At 42.9% G+C, this 24553-nt stretch overlaps 1 protein-coding gene across 2 annotated transcripts in view; it reads left to right on the top strand.

Annotated features, from left to right (window-relative positions):
• Nucleotides 1-16799, top strand: part of cmtm8b (CKLF-like MARVEL transmembrane domain containing 8b) — an 83871-nt gene extending 67072 nt beyond the window's left edge. The window contains exons 3-4 of one of the 2 annotated variants that reach the window (XM_069914399.1): nucleotides 9345-9429; nucleotides 14340-14422. In XM_069914399.1, the coding sequence (XP_069770500.1) occupies nucleotides 9345-9429; nucleotides 14340-14389 (135 nt within the window). In that variant the 3' untranslated portion in view covers nucleotides 14390-14422. Of the gene's footprint in view, nucleotides 1-9344; nucleotides 9465-14339 lie in introns of both variants that reach the window. The other variant, XM_069914398.1, reaches the window with a different exon arrangement.
• Nucleotides 16800-24553: the final 7754 nt, after the last annotated feature.

The following is a 24553-nucleotide window of genomic DNA, read 5'->3' on the forward strand; positions in this document are numbered from 1 at the left end:
AGTACAGAAGGAGCGAAAAGCGAAACCAAAACTACAATAATCACAAAAATAAGCAATAATGCGAGCAACCGACGGAGAATATTGTGGCCCAATCCCCCAGTTAACCATGAAAAACGATTCCAACCAAGGCTCAAACTATCCTTGTGGGCCACAATACCCAGACGCTGAAGCTCACAAACAGATTTTGAAACATGCTGAACAATATCAGATATATTAGTGGATACGTCGGGCTGTGTCCCCCACGGGCAACTCCCTCAGAACGTCCTCGACATTACAAATCCAATTGCTGGCATCAAAGCAGCAGTTAAGCCAGATCAGCAGGAGCGCAAGACGGAAGACCTGGAACAAAGAAGCCTAACATATGTCACTCACGATGCTGTAAGCATTCTGTATTTAAATAAACTAAATCATCCTGTCCCTCAATAGCTACCCACCGAGTGTTACCCTGGGCAGGTGTCACTATTTCCCTTTTTACAGGAGGGCCACTACCTGGTGGTGCCACCCATACCTTTTGTCCGGCATACGAAGGAAATAAAAGTCCGTGCCACGGTGGGTGATGGCCTTTCCCCTGTATGGTTACATATCCTGGTGGCTCCCACTGACGATTCATATGTTAGCCTGTACGGCCCTTAATACTAGCCAAGGGGGATTTGCATTTGGAATTTGGACTATAACACAAGGACTAGAAGTGGGTTGGGCTGTGGGATCTTGTGATGGTGCCTCCCCCCGCTGAAACCAGTATGCATTCCACAATATCGCCTCCCTGGAGGGCAGGAAGAGATTTCTGCCACCATCGATGCTTTGGAAGAAGAAGGGGTAGTGAAGCCCGCAATGTTGCCCTTTGATAGCCCTGTTTGGCCGGTCCAGAAGCCGGATAGCTAATGGAGATTGACAGTTAATTTTCGTTTTTTGAACAAACATGCCCCACCACTTGCTTCGGCAGTTCCGGACATTGTTACCCTTATTGAAAACATTGCTTCTGGGAACTCAGGAACATGGTATGCTGTCATTGATCTTGCTAACGCCTTCTTCAGTATTCTTATAGCTGAGGTCTCACAGGATCAGTTCGTCTTTACCTGGAAGGTGGGCCAGTATACCTTCACCCGCCTCCCTCAGGGCTATGTACACTCTCCCACTATTTGCCACAGCCTAATTGCCCGTGATTTGGAGGTGGTGCCAGTATCGCCTTCTCTCTCGATTCACCATTATATTGATGATGTGATGATCCAAGGAGCCATGGAAGAGATGATACAGGAAGGTATGAAGAATGTCCAAGATGCCCTGATGTAAAGAGGGTGGGCCATTAACCCCGCCAAGGTTCAGGGCCCGTCCCATATGGTTATTTTCCTTGGGATTCAGTGGCATACTGGAGAACAGGTGGTTCCTGATAAAGTTCGCAATAAGATCGCGGTCTTGGCCACTCCTACTAGTAAAAAGTGACCCAGCATTTCCTAGGGTTATTGGGATACTGGCGACGCCATATTCTACACTTGGCGTTGCTTTTACATCCTCTATATAAGGTTACCCAAAAGAAAACAGATTCTTTAAGGGGTAACGATCAGGAAAGGGCGTTTCAGTCCGCCAAACAGGCTATTCTTCAGGCCCTTCCCATTTATCCCCGTATCCCAAATACTCCGTACGAACTACAGGTCTCCGTTACTGATCATGTGGCCTCCTGAAGCCTCTGGCAGAAACAAGAGGGTCGCCGAGTCCCGCTGGGATTCTGGTCACGAACCATGCCCGAGGCTGCCACTCGTTATTCTGCTTTTGAACAACAGTTACTGGCTTGTTACTGGGCCCTGCTGGAGACAGAAAGAATGACAGGCGATGCAGATGTTCAATTGTGACCTTCACTTCCAATAATGAACTGGGTCCTGGCTAATGACACTAATCTAAAGATTGGGCGGGCTCAGCAGTCTTCTATTGTTAAATGGAAGTGGTATATTCAGAGTCAGGCGACCAGAGGGCCTGAAGGGGTGGGCCACATACACGAACAGGTGGCTGATCTTCCATCTCGTCATGAGGACGTTGAACCCGCCTTGCCCCCTCCCCTACCCCCTTCACCAGTTTAGTGGGGTAAACCATATGACTTGCTCACTCCAGCAGAACAAGAGGACGCCTGGTTTACTGATGGTAGCAGCCGGTGGGTGCAAGGAAAGCAGAAGTGGAAGGGGGTGGCTTACCATCCCAGGTCGGGAACTCACTTATCGGAGGAGGTGGATGGTGGCTCCAACCAGTATGCTGAGTTGAGGGTCGTCACTTTACCACTAGACCCCAGTGATCACCCTCTTCGCCTGTTTACTTATTCCTGGGCTGTTCATTAGCCAATGAACTAGAGGTATAGATGCCTGATTGGCAAAAGAACGAATGGCTGGTACATAACCACCCAGTATGGGGCAAACAGTTGTGGCAGCTGTTGTGGGATGCTTCCCACCATCGTGAGATAACTGTATATCATGTTGACGCCCATACCAATGCGATGATGAACATGGCACAACATAATGCAGTAGCAGATCAGCTTGCCACTATCAGCCGTGCCGATAGTGGCCATCTGGGGGAGAAGGGATCAGCTGTGTGGGCCCGAACACATGCCTTACCCGTCCATCAAGACGATGTCTGCATGGTGATGTGTACATGCCCAGCATCCCAGCTTGTGAAGTCCTGCACCGTTCCTCCTGGTCCACATGGCCAAATAAGATGGGGAGCTCACTCGGCTGCGGTCTGTCAAATTGATTACATAGGCCCCATGCCAGATTGTATGGGTAAACGTTACGTCCTCGTAATGGTTGACACCTTTTCGGGCCTGGTTTTTGCTTTTCCCACCAAGACAGCTGACCAAGCTAGCACTATCCAAGGACTAAACCATTTAATTTCTCTTTATGATGTACCAGAGGAAATTCAGTCTGATAATGGCTCGCACTTCTCCGGGAAGGCAATCTGTGATTGAGCAACTGACAACAGTATCTTATGGTCCACCATATTCCTTATTACCCACAGGCTGCTGGGTTAGTTGAACGAATGAACGGCTTACTGAAGGAACAAATTCGTTTGTTAACACCACTGGAGACCCTGAAGGGGTGGTGTTATGTGCTGCAGCAGGCAGTCGACAATTTGAATCATCGCCCTTTAAAGGGAGGTACACCTTTCCACTGACTTCTTCACACTTCTGAACTACAGCCTATTCCAGAGGAAAAACAGTCATTGCCCCCCATTCCCAAGCTAGAGAATGCCAGACAAAAGGTATGGGTGGCACCACCAGGTAGTGGCCCTCCTGTAAAAGGGGAAATAGTGACACCTGCCCAGGGTAACACTCGGTGGGTAGCTATTGAGGGATAGGATGATTTAGTTTGTTTAAATACTGAATGCTTACGGCATTGTGAGTGACATATGTCAGGCTTCTTTGTTCCAGGTCCTCCGTCTTGCGCTCCTGCTGATCTGGCTTAACCGCTGCTTTGATGCCAGCAATTGGATTTGTAATGTCAAGGACGTTCCGAGGGAGTTGCCCATGGGGGACACGGCCTGATGTATCCACTAATATATCTGATATTGTTCAGCATGTTTCAAAATCTGTTCGTGAGCTTCAGTGTCTGGGTATTGTGGCCCATGTCGGACTCTGGCTTTACCCTACCCTCAATTTAGTCTATGTGTCGTCTGAGTCCAGCGTGCTCGTTGAATGAAGTGATAGGAGAAGGTATTCGGTTTAACAATCAGTTTATTACACAGCACAAGATAAAACATAGTTTTGAGGTGGCTAGATTAATTAAAAATCAAAATTGTAGCAAGCCAACAGGGATAGTTCAGGAAGTGATGTATTGAGAATACAATAACACATTTATTCAATGTACATAAAAGTAATTACTTGTACAGCAAACAGATGTTTGTATCAATTGGTAATTCCATTTTAAAAATGTTTTTCTGTCAACTTCCCAGCACAAGAATAAAGCTTAACAGAGCTCTGGTCCAGTCGTTAGTTCATAGGTCACCTGCTCAGTGAGCTATTCCCCAAGACTGACCCCTATTGTCCAGTCTCTTCTGTTTATATAGATCAACCTTATTACATTGACCAAGAGTTGGCTTTCTTTGCTAGATTCCTTGCATAAGATTTATCTCAAGCAATTTCCTGCTCTGCAGTTATCTAGGGTGTAGACCTATCTTAATCCTCAAGGCCAGAACATCCTGTGGTCTTGATCAGAAATCAATTCATACCCCAGATATTTCTAATTATTTCTTTGTTCTTGTCTGGTTCTACTCAACACCTCCTTATGCCATAGCATTCCTACTAAATTGGTTTATCCATTTTCTTTGTCTCTGACATTCTCAGTCATGGTACTCTTGTTCTCGTCTGGCCATAGTCTTCTGTTCTACTCATCACCTCCTCATGACTTATCGTACTAAATTGGTTTATACATTTTCTCTTTTGTATTTGGAGGCAGCAAATTCTACACGTACTATAATCAGCCAACTTTGCTACATACTGTGGCTGTTACTTAATTGCATTCCTATTTCCCTTAAACAGTATAATTGAAGTAAATAGTAAATTGTTACATAGTAACAATGTAAATTGTTACATAGGGGAATCACGTTGCTCTCCATTGCAGGCAAAATCTTCGCTAGGATTCTACTAAATAGAATAATACCTAGTGTCGCTGAGAATATTCTCCCAGAATCACAGTGCGGCTTTCGCGCAAACAGAGGAACCACTGACATGGTCTTTGCCCTCAGACAGCTCCAAGAAAAGTGCAGAGAACAAAACAAAGGACTCTACATCACCTTTGTTGACCTCACCAAAGCCTTCGACACCGTGAGCAGGAAAGGGCTTTGGCAAATACTAGAGCGCATCGGATGTCCCCCAAAGTTCCTCAACATGATTATCCAACTGCACGAAAACCAACAAGGTCGGGTCAGATACAGCAATGAGCTCTCTGAACCCTTCTCCATTAACAATGGCGTGAAGCAAGGCTGTGTTCTCGCACCAACCCTCTTTTCAATCTTCTTCAGCATGATGCTGAACCAAGCCATGAAAGACCCCAACAATGAAGACGCTGTTTACATCCGGTACCGCACGGATGGCAGTCTCTTCAATCTGAGGCGCCTGCAAGCTCACACCAAGACACAAGAGAAACTTGTCCGTGAACTACTCTTTGCAGATGATGCCGCTTTAGTTGCCCATTCAGAGCCAGCTCTTCAGCGCTTGACGTCCTGCTTTGCGGAAACTGACAAAATGTTTGGCCTGGAAGTCAGCCTGAAGAAAACTGAGGTCCTCCCCCCCCACATCTCCATCGGGCACACAAAACTCAAAACGGTCAACCAGTTTACCTATCTCGGCTGCACCATTTCATCAGATGCAAGGATCGACAATGAGATAGACAACAGACTCGCCAAGGCAAATAGCGCCTTTGGAAGACTACACAAAAGAGTCTGGAAAAACAACCAACTGAAAAACCTCACAAAGATAAGCGTATACAGAGCCGTTGTCATACCCACACTCCTGTTCGGCTCCGAATCATGGGTCCTCTACCGGCACCACCTACGGCTCCTAGAACGCTTCCACCAGCGTTGTCTCCGCTCCATCCTCAACATCCAATGGAGCGCTCACACCCCTAACGTCGAGGTACTCGAGATGGCAGAGGTCGACAGCATCGAGTCCACGCTGCTGAAGATCCAGCTGCGCTGGATGGGTCACGTCTCCAGAATGGAGGACCATCGCCTTCCCAAGATCGTATTATATGGCGAGCTCTCCACTGGCCACCGTGACAGAGGTGCACCAAAGAAAAGGTACAAGGACTGCCTAAAGAAATCTCTTGGTGCCTGCCACATTGACCACCGCCAGTGGGCTGATAACGCCTCAAACCGTGCATCTTGGCGCCTCACAGTTTGGCGGGCAGCAGCCTCCTTTGAAGAAGACCGCAGAGCCCACCTCACTGACAAAAGGCAAAGGAGGAAAAACCCAACACCCAACCCCAACCAACCAATTTTCCCTTGCAACCGCTGCAATCGTGTCTGCCTGTCCCGCATCGGACTGGTCAGCCACAAACGAGCCTGCAGCTGACGTGGACTTTTTACCCCCTCCATAAATCTTCGTCCGCGAAGCCAAGCCAAAGAAGAAACATAGTACTGCATTCATGAATACATAATGAATAGTACATAGGCATATTTTCTATGATTACTTAACCCTCTTGGTTCCAACACCCACAAGGATAGTTTGAGCCTTGGTTGGAATCGTTTTTCATGGTTAACTGGTACATGTGGGGGATTGGGCCACAATATTCTCCGTCGGTTGCTCGTATTATTGCTTATTTTTGTGATTATTGTAGCTTTGGTTTCTCTTTTTCGCTCCTTCTGTACTCGAATGCTTGTTAGGTCTCGTAAGTGACAGACTGCGACCAAGGGGTGGAATGTAATGGAGGATTTAGACCAGCTTTTGCTTATGCAAGGCTGAGTATCAGTAACCTACTTTGAGATAATTGTATGCATAATCTAAATTCCATCATGGGGCCCAGGATATATAATCTAATTTACACCATGAGGCCCAGGATGCAGTTGTCTTTTGTTGGTCGCAGACTGTCAGGAGACCTTGAAGATAAGTAAACCATTTATTCGGGGTGATATGCTATGAGTAAACAATTTTTGGGTATATAAGCCATGGTCCCGCTGCTGAAGTTTGAGACTCTCTGAGGGATGGAAACATCTCTTAGCAAGAAGTACTTCTAAAGTCCAACCAACGTCCCGGTCGGGGGAGGTGGAGAAGCTGCTACCGGCGCCCAGACAACCTACTACAAGTGTGCGGTCGTTGCCTCGCTTTGGCAGTTCTGACCAGTCCAGGCGATGATAAGTATAATTGTGAAGGGCTTGTATATTGTAGTTTAAAATCAGCTTTAGATTTAGTAATAAAGATTTGTATAAACTGAAGTGCTCTCGGCGTGTCTCTCTGTTTTCTTTCGGTAGCTCAAACACTGTGACCAATCTAAAATGAACAAAGTGAGAGGTACAAGTTTACCCAGAATAGTGTGATGGCTGCTTTCACAACTTGTGGACCTGGACAGAGCAGATCCCATATCAAACTGTGATGGATCAGCACAGGACACTTTCCATTGAACTTAGAAGTTGAGTGTTAACAGGTGGTTTTATTGGAACATTACTGCTGAATCTGCTTTTGCCCTCACTTGACACAGATGTGCATCAATCAAGAGCAGGATCACTGGTTACTTTTCCCTCTCCTGAGCTCAGAGGCCCTGGTCAGTTTTTGTACCTCAATTTGAGGTGGCTAGATTAATTAAAAATCAAAATTGTAGCAAGCCAACAGGGATGGTTCAGGAAGTGATGTATTGAGAATACAATAGCACATTTATTCAATGTACATAAAAGTAATTATTTGTACAGCAAACAGATGTTTGTATCAATTGGTAATTCCATTTTAAAAATGTTTTTCTGTCAACTTCCTATAATTTTACCTCTCAGTTAACATAATAGGGACAATTTACAGAGGCCAACTAACAGGAGGAATGCAGGAGAAAACCAGAGTACTTGAGGGAAGCCTACATGGACATAAGGAGAACGTGCAGAATTGTGGGATACCAGCTGTACCACTGTGTCATCCCAAATTAATTTCATGCATGTTAGTACTGTTTATACAAATATCCATGGCCAAGGAAAATCACTTGTTTTCTTTTATAATGTTTCTACAATTTGTAGAACAAAAAACAATGTTTCCTTTCTGTAAAATTTTTTAGCAATTGACGAAATGATCTTGTTATATACTTTTCCTTCTGGCTTCCACAATAACTTAAAAACATATTTCAAAAGATGATGGATCCAAAACTCCACATGTAAATCTAAAAATATACCTTAGTGTGGCATTGTGCTATATGCCTGTTTAATGATTACATCTCACATCATTCTGCCTTCAATCACCAGGATCAAAACCAATTCAACTGGTGAAATTTTCTTGACTGCTTTCTGCACCCTTGAGTGTGGTTCGTAAATGTTCTATTTGTGAAAGTACGTTTTTTTTTAAATTTAGAGATACAGAATGGTATCAGGTCCTTCCAGCCCATGAGGCCATGGCACCCAAATAAGACCAATATTAGAATGCTTCAGTCATAGTTTTTCATGATACAAAATCTTTTAAAATATCCTGAATATTTTAATTTGAGTTGTGTTGAGGAATTAACTGAGATGATTGAAAGCAAGGTTGTGGAGGTTGTCAATTACAACTTTAGAAAGGTCTCACATGGTGGGCTGGTCCAGGTTAGGCAAATGGGATCCAAGACTTGTTGACTAATTTGATCCAAAATGGCTTGGTGATAGGAAGCAAAGATTAATAGTGGAAGGATGCTTTTCTCATTTGGAAGTATCTGACCAGTGTGGTACTGGGGCTTTTGTTGAATGCAGGAGGTATGATTAGCAAGTCTGTGGATACAACAAGTTGGAGTTGCGGTCAGAAAGGTAGCAAATTTGATCAAGGAAACAGCAAGATGTAAGTCAGACGGAAAGTTGGAGTATTGACAAAGGAATTTTACCCCAACAATTGAGGAGATGCATTTTAATAAGTCAAATGAAGTAGGAGATGCAATAAAGGGTAGAGCATGAACGAATATTGTTGAACTGAATGATTTTTGGATTGAAAGTGTACTGTATAGTTTCCAGAAAGTGATAACACAGCTGATGGGTATGGTGGTAAATATATTGACATGTTTGCTTTCATAGGTTGGAGTACAGAACATAAAAATTGGGAAGTTGTGCAAACAGTTTATTATTGCACCTGGAATATTATTTGAAGTACTGGTTGTCAACCTTTAGGAAGTTTGTGATTGTACTTGGGAGAATTCAGAGGAGATTCACCAGGATATATGCTGCACTGGAGGACTTTAGTTATGGGAAGAGATTGGATAGGCTGGGTTTATTTTCTCTGGAGTGATCCTAAAATAATCAGAGACCATAGTCAGAATATTTTTTTTCCATGACAGAGTTATCAAAAACAAAGAGGAAAGAATTTGAAAGGGGACCTGAAGATTAACTTAAAAAAAATAGAGTGGTTGATATCTGGAACATGCAGCCAGATGAGGTGGTGTAGTAGAATACAATCACTACATTTAGATAGGCACTTAAATCAGCGAATGAGGAGAATGTGGACCCAATGTGGGCAAATGGGATTGGTGATACCAAGCAATAAAATGTCATTATGGATGTAGTGGGCCAATTGGCCCATTTCAGTGCTATTTAATTCTGACTCTTAATTCCAATACAAAGTTCTTTCTCCTCCCAGTTCTGCAGAGAATGCATCTATAATAATATTAATGGAGATGTTAAGTATACTGTAGTAATATTCTGTGTTTTGTCTGTAGGGTTTGAGCTTTAATGCCAGTGCAGCTTTGATGTACCTCTTAGCCTCAATTATGGATGCGGTTTCCATTAACCAAGCTCCTAAAGGTACAGTTAATTACAACTGCTGGATAGCTTCCACTGTAAGTGCATCTTTTTTTTTTCCTTTGTCTTTCTTCCTTTCTGACTAATATACTGCTTTAGGAATAAACAAAAATGATTCTATTTTCATATTCAATCCTGAAAGCAGTATCAAATTGGAGAATTGTTTTTGCCCTTCCGTAGTTTTTTCAGATGTATGGAGACCAGCCCAGTGGACCTCTGCACCCACCCCAATGGAATTTCCTTTGAACTGCTTCTGATTCTCTTGAACCTGGCACTTTGCACACTCTGTGCAAGCTATTTTGTATGAAAAAGAAGATCAACTTAAAGTGAAATAAAATATTTGCATGCTTGTGATCTACAATTTGACCCATTTGGCTTATGGAGTCCATTCTATCTCCCAGCAGATCAATCACATTAATCCTGTTCCCCATCTCCTCCTCCTCTCGATGAACCCTTGCAATGTTTTCTCAGTCACATCAGCATCCACTCCTCTATGATTCTTTTCCATTTATAGTGGCTAGATTATGGTGTTTGCAATTGTCTGGAACTCATCTAGGCTTCCTGCCATTTGAAACAATGCTACCTTATTTGTTCCATCAAAGCCACTCATATCTTTGGGCATCTCTCTTCTTAATCTTCTCTGCTCTGAGATTTATTTCAGAGTCTGGAATACAACAAGATAAAGGAACAGGGTTCTTTGGATTTAAACTCTTGCCCTTCCAACTTCAATGTGTCGTATATGCAAGGAATATTCATGTGAAGTTAATTACTGTTCATAACATTTCAATATATTTATGTGATGCTTTATATTCCTATCAGGATGAAAGGCAAATTGGTGGATTTTAATAGGATGAACCTCAGAACCCTGGAACACTATAGCACAAAACAAGCCCTTCAGCCCATCTACTCTGTGTCAAACTATTCTTCAGCCAAGTCCCAATGACCTGCACCCGGACAATATTGCTCCATACCCCTCCTATCCTGTACCTATCCAAATGTATCTTAAATGCTAAAATGTAGCCTGCATTCACCACTTCAGCTGTCAGCTCATTCCACACTCACCACTCTCTGCATGAAGAAGTTCCCCCTAATGTTTCCTTTAAACATTTCTCCTTTCACTTTCCTAAAGTTCTTTTCTCACCCAATCTCAGTGGAAAAAGCCTGCATGCCTTTTTCCTGTTGATACCTCACATAATTCTGTATACCTCTATCAAATCTCCTTTCATTCTTCTATGCTGCAGGGAATAAAGTCCTAATCTTCTTAAACTTTCCCTGGAATTCAGTTCTTCAAGTCCCAGCAACATCCTTGTAGATATTCTCTGCACTCTTTCAATCATATTGATATCTTTCCCATAGTTAGATAACTAAAACTGCACACAATAATCCAAATATGGCTTCACCAATGACATCCCAACTTTAACATAAAGTCCCAACTCCTCTACTCATTACTTTAATTTATGAAGTGTAATGAGCCAAAAGCTCTTTTTACAACTGTATCTACCTGTGACACCACTTTCAAGGAATTATGTATCTATTTTCCCTGTCAGAGTATCAGGGAGAAGACAGGGGAGTGGGACTGAGTGGGAGAATGGATACGGTTACGATGAAATGATGGCGTGGACTTGATGGGTCAAATAGACAACTTCTGCTCCAATATCATATTGTCTTATCCCTCGGCTCTACTGTATTCCACAGTGCCTAACCATTCACTGTGTATGTTCTACCCTGGTTTGCCCTCCCGAAGTTCAACACCTCACATTTATTCACATTAAATTCCAACTGCCATTTTGCAGCCCATTTTACCAGCTGGCCCAGATCCTGCTGCAAGCTTTGTAAGCCTTCCTCACTTTCCCTTACACTTCCAATCTTTGTGTCATCTGTAATCTTGCTGATCCAATTTACCACATTATCATCCAGATCTTTGATATAGATGATAAACAACAATGGTCGCAGCACTGATCCCTGAGGGACACTTCTAGTCACAGTCCTCCAGTTAGATAGGCAATCATCTACTACCACTCTCTGGTGTCTCCTGCAATGTGAATGCCTAATCCAAATTACTACTGCATCCTGAATACCAAGCAACTGAATATTCTTGACTAACCTCCCATACAGGGTCTTGACAAAGAACTTACTAAAGTCCATGTAGGCAACTTCCATGGCCTTTCCTTCATCAACTTTACTGTAACCTCCACAAAAAAAACTCAAGAAGATGGGTTAAACATGACCTACCATGATCAAAACCATGTTGACTATCCCTAATCACTCTGCGTCTATCCAAGTACTTGTAAATCCAATCTCTTAGAATGCCTTCTAATAACTTGCCCACTATTGACATCAGACTCAAATTAGCTATCACCAGTGGCAAAAAAAATGTTTTAAATATAACTGCCACGGCCTCTGCACCCTCAAGGTCCAAGGGAAGATCTTGTTAGACCCTGGGGATTTATTCACCCTTATTTGCCTCAAGTAAGCAAGCACATCCTCCTCTTTAATTTGTGTAAGTTCCATAACCTTGCTGCTTGTTTGCCTTACCTCTATAGAATCTGTGTCAGTCTCCTGAGTAAATACAGATACAAAATAAAAGATTTAATATTTCCCTAATCTCTTTTTGCTCCATACATAGTTGATCACTATGATCTTCAAGAGGACCACATTTATCCCTAGCTACACTTTGGCTTTTAATATCTCCATAGAAACCCTTAGGATTTTCCTTCTCCTTGTCTGCCAAAACAGCCTCGTGTCTTCTCTTAGCCCCCGTTTTCCTTCCTGATTTTTTCTGGCATTTTTATACTCCTTTTCCCCTGTGGCCTATTCCTGCAATACACTTTTCTTCTTCTTAACTAGATCCTCTATGTTCCTTGAAAACCAAAGTCCCCTATGCCTGTTAACTTTGCCTTTAATCCTGACAGGAACATGCATTCTCTGTACTCTAAAAATTTCACCTTTGAAGGACTCCCACTCACCAAGTACACCCATGCCAGAAAAACCTGTTCTAGTCCATGCTTACGAGATCCTTTCTCAACTCCTCAAAATTGTCGTTTCTCTAATTTAGAATCTAACACAAGGACCAGATCTAACTATCTTGAAACTATTGCCATTATGATCACTAGGCCGAAAGTCATCCATCTTATTCTTTAATACGAAATCCTGTATAGCCTCTCTCCTGTTGATTTAGAAATCTTTCTGAACACATCTGACAAATTCTAACCCAGTGGTTTTCAAACTTTTTCTTTCCACTCACATACTACCTTAAGCAATCCCTATGCCATGGGTGCTCTGTGATTAGTAAGGGATTACTTAAGGTGGTATGTGAGTGGAAAGAAAAAGTTTGGAAACCACTGTTTTAATCATACCTAATTGACTCATTATGTGCACAGTTTCATATCTCCAAAGGAAATGGGCCAATGGCAATTTTTCTCAAGCAAAATATTTCAGTAACAATTAGTTCTAGAGCAGTGGTTCTCAACCTTTTCCCCCATTCACATACCTCCTCAAATAATCCCTTACTTATCACAGAGCACCTATGGAATGGGGATTACTTAAGGTGGTATGTGAGTGGAAAGAAAAAGTTTGAAAACCACTGCACTAACCCATTCAGCCCTTTTACAGTATTGGAGTTCCAATCAATATGTGGAAAGTTTGCAACTATCACAACTTTGCTTCCTGCAGCTGTCTAGTATCTCTCTGCAGAATTGCTCCTCCAATTCTCACTGACTATTGGATGGTCTACAATACAATTCCATTAATGTGGTTACACCTTTCAAATTCTTCTGTTCTACCCATATATCCTCAGTAGATGAGCTCTCTAGTCTATCCTCTCTGAGCACAGCTGTGACATTTTGCCTGACCAGCAATACTGACCTTCTCTCTTTCATCCCTCCCCCTCTTTAGCATATGAAAAATGGAACTGCAGAACATTGACCTACGTCCTTTACCTCCTACAACAAAGTCTCGCTTATGGCCACAATGATAATTCCATGTGTCAATACTAAGCTCATCTGCCTTTCCTATAATACTCCTTGCAAAATAGATGCAACTCAGAACATTATTCCCACGAAGCACAACCTTTTGATTCCTAACTTTGCCTGCAGGCTTAACAATTTTTTTTTCATAACCACTCCACTATGTGTTCTGGCCCTCTAATTCCCTTCCACCTTCAATTCATAACTAAATGCAAGTCGTTGTAGACAATTGTTGTGTCTCTACTGCTTCCTGCAAGGATATTAGTCCCTCTCCTGCCAGTAAAGGTCCCACTCTTCCAAAAATCTGAGGCCCTCCCTCCTGCACCATCTCTTTAGCCATGTATTAAGCTGCATTAAGCTCCTATTTCTAACCCCACTAGCTGGTGTTTTGGGTAGCAATCTGGGATTGCAAACCTGGAGGTCCTGTCCTTTAACTTAGCTCCAAACTCCCCGAACTCACTTTGCAGGACCTCATCACCCTTCCCACCCACGTCATTGGTCCCGACATGGACCATGACAGCGAGGCCACGTACCCTCTAGGAGTCTTGATCTCATGCACAAAACCTCTCATCTGTTCCTCTATCAAATCCCCTATCACTTCTCTCTTTCCTTCTGAGCCACTGGGCCAGACTCCATGTCGTGGCTTGTCCCTGCTATGTCATTCCCCTCTACAGTGACCAAAATGGTTTGTTTATTATCGAGGAGACCAGCCACAGGGATACCCTCCACTGACTAACTGTTTCCTTTCTCTCCTCTCACCACCACCCAGCTGCCTGCCTTGTGCCTCCTGGATGTGACTGCCTCCCTGCAATTCCTATCTACCAACCACTCAGCCTCTCAAATGATCCAGAGTTCATCCAGTTCCAGCTCCCTAACTCAGTCTGGATGTACTTCTCACAGATGAGTTGTCAGGGACAATTAAAGTCTTCTTCTTTCTTCTTTTTGCAGGTTTTTGCTTTCGTGGTCACTCTCTGTTACTCTGGCAATGCATATTTTAGTTTTCAGACCTGGAGATCAAGGGACCAAGGTCCTTAATTGGCTCATTCATAGGGTACTTGCCGGTAAATGGATGAAATGTAACATGAACAAAGGAAACATGAAGATCTGTTAAAGTGCATACTTGGTCAGTGTTCATTACAATTACATCTGTAGAAAGGTTCATTTAGGACTCTCTGAAAGGAATATTTAATGTTGCAGCTGCTCCAGGTTGTAAAATTTGGGTATATTGCTTCTGCTCCATTTCAGGGGCACTGACGATCCTCGTGATTTGCAATTCCATATACAGATAGGTGGCCTTGTTTTGGCACAATCTGCTGTCTCAAAAATGAGTGCTGGTGGTCAACAGACTACGGGGACCATCTTAGTTATGTGTCACCGCGTCTGCATTCAGCTTGTATACTTCCCGTGGGAGTCTTCAAATGAAAATCTGCAGTGTGAATCATAGCTAAATGCAAGTCGTTGTGGACAACTGTTGTGTCTCTACTGCTGTCCCAGCAAAGCAGCATAATTTTGACACATTAGTCATAGCATACATTACCATTAGATAATGCTTATGCTTATGTCTTATTAAATGTATTAAACAATAAAGATCAAATTCAAAATTTTACCATTTTATAAAACTATTATTGATTGCTTTTAATTTGATGTGCTGCCTTATTAACGATTGGAATCTTTTATCACTTTGGGCTTCACTGCAATATTGGTATTTTTTTTCCAAAATAATGCCAAAATTTTCCATCTGTCAATTATGTAAATTAAAATGTTATATATTTATTATACTTAATAGTAATTTTTCTGCATATTTGTAAGTAAATTCAGGATTAAAGCCAGGATTTCTTCTGCAGTCTTGCATTAAACATTTTTATTTGTGATCCTGAAAGATGGCCATTTATAACATAGCTACTATTGGCTACCGTTCTTGTGACTTTCTTGCTTGGTGTGTCTCAGTTTCAAAAATGGAGCAATTTTACAAATTGAAGCTTTAATAGACACAGCAGAAAAATAACTTTGTCCATGTTTTCACAAATAGAAATAATACCAAGTATTGCATTTCAGTAGAGCTGACTGGATAAAATTGGCACAGTAAATGGCAGCCATTTTTAATTAAACATTTATTCAAATACATTTAAAATAATACATTAATAATTTGTGCTTAATGGTAACAATTATAAAAGATGCCCATCTTTGAAAATATAGCAGTGAAAGCAATCCTTAATGGTCCTTAAAGGTCAGAAAATTAACTTTGTACATTTCCCTGTGAAAAAATATTATCACGTTTTACATTGATCTTGAATGTTGGAAATTTTTAAAAGAGGAAGATAGCCATAAATTGGCTACATTATATTGCTTATTGCTTTAATGTACTGTTTACCTGAAATATTATGTTTCAATATTTAACTTGTTAAACTGTTGACTAAAAATTTGGTACTTTCATCAAACTGATGTAATATTAAATGACATTTGTCATATATTGGATGCAAACTGAAAATTTGTACACTTTTTTTGCACACTTAATAGAAAATGTATGGGGTTTTAATGTTAATTGGTGTATTTGGGTGGCATGGGCTTGTGGGCCAGAAGGGCCTGTTATCGTGCTCTATGTCTAAATTTAAATTAAAATGTTTAAAAAAAAATTTCCAAAAAGACTTTAGAAACAATCCTTCAAAGATTGAGAGAATCTGAAAGTTCTCATACTATGTTGGTGAATCTCTTCAGTATAATTGATTGTTAATTTGGAATTGTCCCCAAATTTCTGCTGATTGTTTCCTGTAAAGATAGAATAATGACATTCTATCAAATCATATGCTTGCATATTTTCTACAAGCAAAAATTGTTATGTTCATTGGCTGCTATGGTTTAATTAACTGTTATCTATATGAAGAATTTTTCATAACCTAATCATTGCTCTTTGGTGGTTTGTTCATCCATTTCTTTTCAGTAAATTTATCCACCACGTTAATCCTTTCCTGCTGTGTTTTGCATTTCTACACCTTTCACACACGAAGGTACTAATCCAAAACACAAATGTGCTAGGTTCAGAAGGTCACACAGCAGCATCCATAGGAAGTAAAAGGTAACTAACATTTTGGGCCTGAGCATTATTCTTCACAACATTGGCTACCTTTTACTTCCTCTTGATGCTGAGTGACCTGCTTAGTTTCTCCAGCACATTTGTGTATTACTCTCAACCCCAGTTTCTGCAGATTTTCTAATTTAACTCCTGAAGATACAAGTCGATCCTTTCATTGGTCATCCAGTATTTTTACTTGACAAAGTCTGAATAATAAAGACTTGTAGGTTATCTCACAATGCTAAATTCTGGAATGTGGTACAGTGGTTTATGCTGAAAATAAACAACACCATAGCCTCAGAAAAGTCAATTGAATTAAATAAAACCTGGAGTTTGTATGGGGATAACTGGTAATGTGATTTAGGAATCTAATGGATCATTGTTATATAGTCAAATGATTCAGTATGTGGAATAAATTCTGCCATCTTTGTCCTGTATTGTCTAAATGTGACTCCAGACCAGTAATCTAATCAATTCTCTCCTTGAAACAAGTCACTCAGCTCAGTGGGAAATTAAGAGTGGGCAGTAAATATTCTCTAGCCAGCACTGCACCCGGTCTTTTATGGGGTGGGGGGTGCGAGGCAAAGGATTAAATTATGGTGATCACAGTTTGTTTTACCACTACCCCCCTCTATTATCGTCTGACATTTAGTCTTACTCTTGCTGTGGCCAATTGTATCGCCTCTAATGTTACCAAGAGAACAACTGAATCTCCACAGACCAGTCATCCATTTACTGATCTATATCACAACAGACTCTACATTTACAGGGAGTATAGTTTTGCAACTAGCTGTGTCTGCACTTCCTTAGGAAGTTGAGGTGGCCACTCTCTTGACAACATCTTGCAGGTGTCCAATTGCAAGTGTCCTGTCTGGCTGCATCATTGTGTGGTATGGTAGCTGCAAAGTGGATCATCAAAATGGCCAAGAAGATCACTGGGGTCTCTCTTTCCTCAACTGATGATAATAACCCCAAGCATTGCTTAATAGAGCCCAAAGAATTATTGAGGATCCGTTCCATCATCATCACACAGCATTTACCATCAAGAAGGAGGTACTGGAGGATCAAAATCATGTTAGTCAGGCTGTGAAAAAACTTATTTCTGCAGGCTGTCAGATTGATGAAAGATATTCTGTAACCTTGGGTCTCTGACTAATGAAAATGAGTAAATGATTCTATATTGTATTTTCTGTTATATTTTTAAGTATGTGTTGTGATATGTGTGTGCACTGGAATCCAGAGAAATGCTGTTTTGTCTGGTTGTACATGCACAGTCAGGTGATAACTTGGACAGGTGCTTAAAAGCAGCTACTCATTTAAAGAGCCCATGTGTTGAAGTTCAGATTTAAATAGTTGTCTCCAGTCGATGCAAATAAATTGTTGAAATATTATCCTGGGGTCAACTGTGACCCTAAGTTTTTAAACATTAAACAAGGGAGGCATGGTTGGTGTAGCGGTTAGCCACAAACACCTTTACAGTGTTATTCGAGACTGGGGTTTGAATCCCACGCTGTCTGGAAGGAGTTTGTCCATTCTTCCTGTGTCTGTGTGGGTTTTCCCTGGGGTTCTCTGCAAGGAGTTTGTCCATTCTCCCTGTGTCTGTGTGGGTTTTCCCTGGGGCTCTCTGGAAGGAGTTTGTCCATTCTTCCTGTGTCTGTGTGGGTTTTCCCTGGGGCTGTCTGGAGGGAGTTTGTCCATTCTCCCTGTGTCTGTGTGGGTTTTCCCTGGGGCTGTCTGGAGGGAGTTTGTCCATTCTCCCTGTGTCTGTGTGGGTTTTCCCTGGGGCTGTCTGGAGGGAGTTTGTCCATTCTTCCTGTGTCTGTGTGGGTTTTCCCTGGGGTTCTCTGCAAGGAGTTTGTCCATTCTCCCTGTGTCTGTGTGGGTTTTCCCTGGGGCTCTCTGGAAGGAGTTTGTCCATTCTTCCTGTGTCTGTGTGGGTTTTCCCTGGGGCTGTCTGGAAGGAGTTTGTCCATTCTCCCTGTGTCTTTGTGGGTTTTCCCTGGGGCTGTCTGGAGGGAGTTTGTCCATTCTCCCTGTGTCTGTGTGGGTTTTCCCTGGGGCCTCCGGTTTCCTCCCACCATTAGAAATGTACTGGGGGTTGGAGGATAATGGGGTATAAATTAGGTGGCACAGACACGTGGGCCAAAATGGCCTGTTACCATGCTGCGTGTCTAAATTTAAAAATAAATGTTATTAGAACATGTTCTGGTTCAGAGAATAGAAAATGCTGCCGGAACAGCTGTAACGGCAACTGCTGGTGTGGTCCTGGGGAAAATTGCTACCGGTCTATTGCTGAAGACTCTGTACAAGCTTTAAACGGCCTGTTAAAGGATCTGATGGTGTTTTATTTTGAAATTCTGCAACCACTGGCTCTGGCCCCAAGTTGGTGGTGACTGTGCTGGCAGCCGTCGTGAGGGGTTGCAGACTCCAGGGTCCCTGGAATGGGTGATCACGACAGCGGACCAGCGAGGGACTCAGCAGCTGAAGGTCCCTACACAACAGTGATCACGGCGGCAGCGAATGGACTCACACAGGCTGTGGGCTGCTGGAACCCGATCAGAGCTGGATTCAAGAGGGTGCTGAGGGCACCCAAAGGGCCTCCCTCGCTCGGGTGCTGATCATATCGGGATTTGGATCTTAAGATTCAAGATGACATTTATATTACATGAAATTTCAGAAAGAGAAGCAAAGGAGAGTCTCCCTCCCCCCACCCCACCCCACCGAGTGTCTGCCGCAGCCACACAGAGCCCATTCCAAACCATTGACAACCCGAACCCGCTCAGCGGCTCTGGCACCCCCTCGCATCCCAGTTCCTTCAGACTCCAGAAGTCTGCAGCCCCATGTGAGTCTCCCAATAGCTGTTCCCCAGCCTCCGTGGTTTCCTCGCCTCGATTTTTCAGTAGCCCCCTGCATTGGTGGGTCTTACTTAAAGCTGCAGAGCCCCCTCACTGTCTGCCGTCGCGGTCACGGTCCCATCGGCTTCTCCTTCTCAGACTCTGGTGCCTTGTGCCCCCCCCCCCCCCCGGAGTGTGCAACCCCTCATAGGTGCCGCCATCTGGGGCGCAGACCCCGCGGGCGCGGGATTTTAAATCAAACTGTCGTCGGCTCCTTTCACAGCTCTTGGAAGTCGACTGGGTGGTTGGACCCTGCGGGAGCGCTGTTATCTCCGCTCCTCGCTCCCCGCGGGTCTGCACCAGGAGCAGTGGCTCCGGAAGCACCGCCACTCTCCGAATGGATGGAGATCGGGTTGCCAAAGGATTGAAACGTGCGCGTCTCCAGAGCATTGGAGGTGAAGCCGATGACTCTGAAGGGACTTTTGTTTCTTTTTCTCTCATACTGTTAAGGGATAAAAGTTCAGAGGGACTGAGAAGCAGCGGGTCTAAACACAATTTTATCTTTATTTCCTCGTGGGGGAAGTCAGACACATAATCATACTAATCAGAGAGACCCAACAAACAGTATAAACCTCCCTTCCCTTGGTATGGTGAAGGCATGGCACAGCTTAGTTAGGAAAAGTTTTCACAGTAATCGTTGAAAACCAGACAAAATAGTGATTCTAGGATAACCCCACCCTCACCCTTTACCAGCACACCCCTTGCAAATGACTCTCCAACGTCACCCAGGGCTAGCAGCCTGGAGTGGACTTCGGGATGGTTCCCAGTGGAAAAGAGGGCGAACCTCCATGTGGTAGGCTTTATACTGCAGCCAGCTTTGGGGGGGGGGGGGGGTCAGGCTCAGATACACCCAAATGTGGCAAGGTATTCAAAGGAGCCAATCTCAAGGTGGTAACTTACCTGTGGGTGGGCCTGGCATTGATTAACAGGTATAGTGAGTGACCTCTGAAGAGGTTCCTGCCAGAAGGATCATGTGACCGTTGAGCAGGAGCTAGGCAGTTTTGTGTAATATTACACGTTTTGTCATGACAGTAAAAAGGAATCTTGAATTTCCCATTAAGAATCATTTTGTTCAGGAGCAGTGTTTAGGTCAGAAGATATTGGATATTGTGGAGATTGTTTAATATGAGGAACTTCTGCTCATTTGAAGCTGCAGGTCAGACTTCACCTCATCCCCACCAAGTCTGTGGAAGAGCTGTTAAAAATGATAGCTGGTAAGTGGAGCGAAGTGAGATCATGGAAACAGATTCTGCTGAAAACTTTGCTTTGGGCACCATGCCAGTAAGCACAGGAGGCATCTAAAGTTGGAGATCTCCAGTGTTGGTACAGAAAAGGAACAAGCAGCCACTGCAGGCAATTCTCCGGCTGAACCTAGATAAGTGAGAATAAACTGAATGATGTTCTGTAAACTTTGGCAAAAGGAGATGTGGTTAAGTTTGCCACATTGAATGCAATCAAAGACATGCGCAGGGGTTTAGCGCTTTAATGTTTCAGTCACAGCCAGCAATTGACTGGTAATTATGCAACAGTACATTTTCATGCTAATGAATAGAGAATATTTGACTGATCCTTGACATCCTTCCAGCATTAATGCTGCTTCTGGGGGATTTGCCATTGCTAATAAGAACAGGATTTCTTCCTCATCCTCGTCATATGAAAAATCCTGGCAAATTATTTTTCTTGATTCAATAACATCCTTCTGTTATTCCACATTGCCTCTCTCCTCGGATTAGCACTGAGTTACAACAGAAGGATGAAACTGGGAATTTCAAGCTCATCTCTAGTTAAGGGGATATTGGTGGATCTTAAGGGGAGTTTGCAAATGCTCCCTGCGACTGTATACATTTCCTCTCACATCCCAAACTGATTGGTTCAATGGCAACTTTAAATTACTCAGTGTAGGTAAATTCCAAAACTAAAAATCAATGAAGAGTTGATGGTCATATGAATACAAGAGGGAAATAAGGTGAAGATGATTGACATGGATAGGAAAAAGGATGAGGTCCTGAAGAGGGAATGTAGGGAATGTTCGGAAGGAAGTTAAAAAGCAGGACTCAAGGGTGGTAATCTCTGGATTGCTATCTGTACTAGTGAGGCCAAGAAGAGGAAGTTATGGCTGAAGAGTTGGTGTAGGGGTAGGGGTTCAGATTTGTGGGACTTTTTCAGGGGAAGGTCTGACCTGTACAAAAGGGACACATTGCTCCTGAACTGGAAGGGGACCACCATCCTGGTGGGAAGGTTTGTTCGAGCTGTTGGGGAGGGTTTAAACTAGTATGGCAGGGGGATGGGAACCAGAATGTGAGGTCAGAGAAGGTGGAAATGTTGAGAGGAATGACGGGCAGTGGAGGGAGCATAGATATAATCAGTTGGAGAGTTTGAAATGTGTTTATTTCAATGCAAGAAGTATTTGGGATAAGGAAGATGAACTTGGAGTGTGGATCAGAATGTGGAATTATGATGTTGTGGCTGTTACAGAGACTTGGCTGATGCAAGTACAGGGATTAGCATCACAGATGCAGAAAGGGAGGACATTCTGGAGGACCTCTCTACTTAGTCAGTTGTGGGTGGAAGTCAGAAACAGGAAGGGTGCAATTACTGTATTGGGAGTAGTCCATAGACCTCCCTCCAGATACTGAGGAACAGATAAGTTGGTAGATTTTGGAACAGTGCAAGAATAACATGGTTGTTGTTCAGGGGGACTTCAACTTCCCAAATTTTGACTAGCACCTCCTGACTGCAAGAGGGATAGATGGGGCAAAATTTGTCAGGTGTGTCCAAGAAGGATTCCTGACACAGTATATGGTCCAGCCAACTCGAGAGGCCATACTGGATTTAATACTGGGTAATGAACATGGTCAGATGAGAGACCTTCATCAGGGAACATTTTGATGAAAGTGACCACGACTCCCTGAACTTTAGGAGAACTATGGACAAGGATAAGAGGAATCAAAATGATGAATTGGGGAGGGGCTAATTAAGATGGGTAAAGCAGAAAGTAGAGAGAGTAAATAGGGAACAGACGTTCTCGGGGAGAAGCACAGAAGAAATGTGGAGGATGTTTAGGGACCACTTGTATGGGTTACTGAATAGGTTTGTCCCACTGAGACAGGGAAATAATGATCGGATAAGGAGACTGTGGTTGACACGAAAGGTGAGGTAGCTGGTTAAGAGGAATAAGGAAGAATACACAACATTTTGGAAGCAAAAGATTTATGAGAATTATATGGTAGCCAGGAAGAAACTTAAGACAGGACTGAGGAGAGTTAATGAGAGCCTAAGGATAAAAGGAGGCAGCGCGTCTGGAGGTAGAGGAGGTATGGTAAGTCCTAAAAGAATATTTTGCTTCAGTGTTCACCAGAGAGAGGGAACTTAGTCAAGGTGAGGTCAGAATAGAACAGGGATGGACAAACTTGCTTAACTTAAGAGCCACATATGATAAATTTCAAATGTTTGAGAGCTACATGACGTGAAAAAATATTACATTTTTACTCTTACATGCACATTTTGCTACAATAATGTTATGTAAATATTAAGAAATACATGTACCTAATAATATTTATTCATATATGTCGTTTTTATACTGCTGATTTGTATTTGTTTCAATAATCAAAAAGTACACACATAAATACCAAATATTTTCAATCATAAGCCATACCCACTAACACTACCATTATGAGCATCGGCTTGTACAATTCCTGTCTCAGTCAACATAGTTCCGTGGGCCGCACATTGTATGTCAAACAGCTGCATGTGGCTTGCGAGCTGTAGTTTGGCCACCCCTGCAACAGAATAAGCTTTTGCAGGATAAGAAAGAAGTGATACATCTTCTGAAAAACATTCAGATTGATTAGTCCCCGGAACTGGATGAGATGTACCCCAGGAAGTGAGGGCAGGATTAGTGGATCAACAACAACAATTTCTGTGTTCTCCCTGGCCACTGGCAAATGTTCCTTTGTTTTAAAAAAATAAGGAGAATCCTGGGAATTATAAACCAGTGAGTCTTACATCAGAGGTTAGCAAAAAAATTGTAGAGGATTCTAGTAGGACAGGATTTCTGAACATTTGGAGAAGTATAATCTTCTCAAGGATAGTCAGCATGGATTTTTGAGGGGAAGGTTGTGCCTCATGGGCCTAATTGAGTTTCTTAAGAAGGTAACAAAAGAAACTGATGAAGGTAGATGTGGTATATATGGATTTTAGTGAGGCATTTAGTAGACTTGGTCAGAAAGCCATGAGGTATTGGATCATGGAACCTTGGCTGTTTGGAATTGGTTTTCCTGCAGAAAGAAGAGGGTAGTAGTGGGTGGAATGCATTCTGCCTGGTGCTCAGTGACTGGTGGTATCTGTTCTGGGATGTCTATTCCCAATGGAGCAGGGTGATGTGGAAACTGCTCCCCAGTGTGAGAGACGAGGGAAGAGAAAGAAAATTATCTGTTCACTGACTCAAATGCCTGTTTTCTCCAGCTAAGCTTGCATAGGTGTGCACCTTTACCACCAATGTTTGCGAGCAGGTAGAGCAAGGTCATCAATGAGGTGCCAAAGCCCTCTCTTGGTTAGTGCATCCTGCGCCTTGGCTTCACATTTGGGCACTCCCTCAGCACCGAGCCCTGATGTCCGTCACCGTGTTATCCCATGCTAAGGCAGGGGACTGGCTGGCAGGCGTGCATCCAGGGTATTTTCATGGAAGTGCCCTATTTTTTCAGGATGTCATCTGACACCAGGATGCTGTTCCTGCTCACGTTCCCTTTAAATGGGTGCCAGAAATGCCTGTGTTGGTTCTCTATAAAGATAGCCAGGAGGAGTCAGGACTGAAAGTTGGCCAAATTGCTAGTTTTTAAATGAAAGCCCCAGAAGTCCCACCCCGAGGAATTAGTTTCTGTTAATGGGAGGGTCGGGGGGGGGGGGTGGGGGGGGGGGGGGGATGTCATCATTGACGAGTGGTTACAAAATGTATACAATATTTCCTGTTAGTGTGTGATCTGTGACATTGTAATTATGATCTGTGACATTGCAATTATGATATGTAACATTGTAATTATTATATGTAACATTCTAATTAAAAGCAGAAACTACCATTTCCTGAATGTGCTGAGAGACACATGAAGAGTATATACACAGCTCAGGGTGCAATTAAAAAAAAGCCAGGTCAATTACAAAAGCTGTACTTGGAAGGGGCATGATTTTTAAGATGGAATGCC

This window comes from Narcine bancroftii, chromosome 1 (genome assembly GCF_036971445.1).
Source record: "Narcine bancroftii isolate sNarBan1 chromosome 1, sNarBan1.hap1, whole genome shotgun sequence".
NCBI lineage: Eukaryota > Metazoa > Chordata > Chondrichthyes > Torpediniformes > Narcinidae > Narcine > Narcine bancroftii.